The sequence below is a fragment of the Ruditapes philippinarum genome, unplaced genomic scaffold (genome assembly GCF_026571515.1).
Source record: "Ruditapes philippinarum isolate M1 unplaced genomic scaffold, ASM2657151v2 ctg3527_1_1_1_1, whole genome shotgun sequence".
In the NCBI taxonomy this organism is placed as follows: Eukaryota; Metazoa; Mollusca; class Bivalvia; order Venerida; family Veneridae; genus Ruditapes; species Ruditapes philippinarum.
In genome coordinates, this window is record NW_026862735.1 from 132,040 (window position 1) to 135,978 (window position 3,939).

The window sequence follows — 3,939 nt, forward strand, 5'->3', positions numbered from 1 at the left end:
ATCTAAATATAATGCATAAGTTTTCTACAACAGTTAAGAACGTTCTAGTACATACATGTAGTTTATGTTTTAAAAATAGAACAATGATAATATTGGAAATACCAACTGGTCAGATATAAATTATATACATGTAATATGATATACATGTAATATGTTGCATACATAACACTTTTAATTCATTGATTCCAGCACATTTAGTTTTGTAGGCCTTTTTCAACTTCAGTGGAATCAGTATTGCTACTTGGCTTCGCGATAATCACCCTTGGGATATATTGCCTGCTTTGAAACTGTCTTTTGACGTCTTGTCTGTTATATGCAGGCTTCATGACCTCAGACCCCCCTTCAAAATTCAATTTTATTTAGTTCCGCCAATTGTTTTCTCGTTGAAGGCACACGCATTCTTTTATTTCGGGACCATTAGCCGCTTTTTATGTGTGACATTGAAGGTTTTATGATAAACGCCGTATGAACACATATGCGGATGTTTCTTAATTTAAGATTTCACAATTTTTGTGTTTAAATGCTGAATTCTGCTGAAGCCGGTGCTAGTGGGCGTGGACGGTAATTTGCATTTACCAGACGAGTATCGTCCATGAACAGGCTTAATCAAACCGAGTGTTAACATAATTATGGTATAAAAAGGAATTTCCAATGGTGTTAAACCAAGGCTTAATTGCTGTATATACCAGTCTTTTAGCAAAGTAGGGTAATCTAATTGTTGCATACATTTGAAATGCATTATTGTGTGTCATAATATATAATATCTTAGATAACCCAATATAGCATTATCTATCAAATATTAATCCCATTTAAACATAAATAAAAAGAAGTCTCTCTTTTGTAAGTACACACAGTTATATAAAAATAATATTGATGTAAGTATTTATTTATTTTTTTGCTGCACTAAAAACAGAAATCATAAATTTTGGACGCAGACTACGGGATGTGAAGGGTCTATCGACATTTCGTCTCTAAGATCATATCAAATGTGTTTGGACACGCAAAATAAATAACATTTCATTAAAACGGCACATTAATTTACTTAATTGTAATATCTTGAAAGAATGGCACGATAATTGAAAGCTTACTATTTATCTAATTTTATAAAATTATTATAATATCCATCGAAATATTTCAGATAAAATCGTACATGTCTGAATTGTATAATACAATTGTGAAGCTTTTGTATACCTGTGTGATACTACCAAATACTTTAATGATAAACCATCTGGATAAAACGCAATTCCTTCTTACTTATTTTCTTGAAAGTCTAAATGCATTCGTGAGTTCAAGTACCAGTTTCATGATTGCAGTAACAAGATTTTCAAAGAATTGTTCCGCTACAATTATACATCAAACGTTCAAACAAGACATTTTATCTGTTTTAACACGTTAAAAGCTGAAACTGTTAACATAATTTATCAACACATTTATAAAAATGCATGTTTTTTCTACGTGTTTTTCTTTCAACAGGTGACAGTGCAAATATGGCGGCAGGTGATGAGAACATTTACAAAAACTTCCCGATGAATAGTCCCTTCAGAAATGCCATTCCACTGTCAAACCTTCTTCCATACGTCAAGGAAAATCTGGCAAACCATGACAGCTTTGCCAAAGAATTTAAGGTCTTTGATATTCTTTTTAGGGAATTGAAACGTTTTTATTTTCATTCTAAGATTAATCCATTCGTTTAGAATAAGAATAAAGCTCTTGATGAAGTTCTCGATTATTTTTGTAACTTTTCGAAGGCTTGGTAAATGTAAATGTGAATTTGTTGTATGCTCATTTTATATATTTCTCCATAGTTTAACTTGTTTTTTTTGTTTGTTTTATCTTTCATCAGGAAATACCTTATGGAATGAAAAAAACATCTAATGTTGCCAACAAATCATATAACCGTGAAAAGAACAGATATAAGGACATGCATGCATGTAAGTGAAAAGTACAACATTATTTAATATCAAATAATTCATGCATTGGTGCTATCCAGTTAGCAGTCAGAAAGTCTATTTTCCTACTGAGATGCTGTGTTTGAAATTATAAACATGTAAAAATCAACTCAACCAGAAAAACTGTAAAGTTACCATATAATTTTTACAGTTTCTTATTAGATTAAATCAAATTAATTCTTATTTCAATTCCAAGCAGGGCAAGTTGATTTCAAATGTTTAAACTTGAATTTCGTTCATAACTTTAGATGTCTTTAGAGACATAGTCACATCGTTATGAAATATATGATAGCTAATTTTCTGTATGATTCAGCTTCTTAAAATCATGAAACACACTGGCAGCGTTGCTACAATTTATTTTAATAATTTCAGGTTCCGATTTCAAAACTTAGTCTTTGTCTAGAGCTGCAATCTTTCTGATATACTATTAAAAAACATACCGAAGAAAATATTTTTTGTACATATTTTTAAAAAGGTATAATACTGATAGGGCTGATCATAATGTTCGTGGAAAGCATGGCTCGTAAAACATTTACAAGAGATATTTGTAAATATCCATGAATGATGTAAATGCATATCTTATACATGTTGTGGCAAAATGTCATTACAAAATGATGACTTTTGTAAATATTATAGAAATAACACATAATCAAGTACAGTTACAAGACTAAATATTTTGTTTATACAGATGATGAAACACGTGTTATGCTGAAAACACTACCAAAGGAACGAGGATCGGATTATATCAACGCGAGTTTTATCAAGGTGAGACTTTTTAACGTTTCAGATTGATAAAAGGTTTTAAAAAGATTTTCAATACACCGTTGAATGTTTCATAAATGTATCGAAACAGTAACAAAATTACAAATAAAATCACTTCGGGTAGGACAGACATTTCTTTATAATGCGATAAGATCAAGAAAAAGCAAATACGGTGAAAGAAATAAAAACAGTGTCATGTATTAAAAGGCAGTCATATTTTCTATAGAACACTAAAAATATTCACAATGAGTTAAGCTTAAACTGCTCTGCATTAGTATGTGAAAACTTGTTTTCAAACTTTAAACCAGGTTTTTTTATTTGTTGAACAGGGTCATCACAAAGACCGCGCTTATATTGCGGCACAAGGTAACAAAATATTTCAACACACTCCTTAACTGATAGCTTACGCAAACTTTAGGAAGAATATAATCTGTATTATTGCTTCGATTTGTAAACAATTGATATAAAATATAGATTTTATTAAAATAAGAAAGTTTTAAAATATGTGTTAAGTACTGAATACTTTGAATTATTCTTATTGAGAAAATCAGTCTAATATAATCATATATCAGCTTTTAAATGAAACAGTTTATGATAAAACTTACCAAGGCATTAATGTGTTTATAGATAAACTTTCTGTTCGAATAATATATAAAAAGATCCGCGAGAAAGAAATAAGAGACGATGTATGTTCAGATTGATTGCAATAGTAAATGTATGTTTCGCTAGATGACAACTAGCTATATGTTAACGGATTTTTGAGCTTGAGGATTAATTATCATTAAGTCTTATTATTTCCAATACTTCGGGTATTGAGGATTAAATACCGTTTAAGCCAATGCCCGGGTGTGAGAGATGTGACACCTTCAATAATCTCTCATGAACATGGATCAAAACCATGTCTGCAATTTGCACTATCATTTACTTCTTTATTCATTGTTTTTGAGATATTTCATACATTACGAAATTTCACATGAACGTTAATGGAAGTACGGATATTATACGGTAATATCTTTTCGGACGGAATCCACCAGTTAATGAAATACCGGTTTGATTTAAACGATATAAACGAAAAATGTAATTTCAACATAACGGATGTTCAGGTTAATTATATTTGGCTTGATTACGAAAGGTAATGTATTTTCTACTTATTTTCAAAGGTCAATGTTTGTTTGGCTTTATTTCAAAGGTCAAAGTAGGTTTTGCTTGGTTACAAACGTTAGTGTAC

General features: G+C 30.4%; 1 protein-coding gene across 1 annotated transcript; it reads left to right on the forward strand.

Annotated features, from left to right (window-relative positions):
* Window positions 1-1,475: 1,475 nt before the first annotated feature.
* On the forward strand, window positions 1,476-2,714 carry LOC132720032 (receptor-type tyrosine-protein phosphatase epsilon-like; the record flags this gene model as incomplete). The annotated part of the gene is made up of 3 exons (XM_060704017.1): window positions 1,476-1,625; window positions 1,844-1,931; window positions 2,638-2,714. Coding segments are annotated over exons 1-3 (303 nt in total), but the record flags the coding sequence as incomplete, so codon positions are not given.
* Window positions 2,715-3,939: the final 1,225 nt, after the last annotated feature.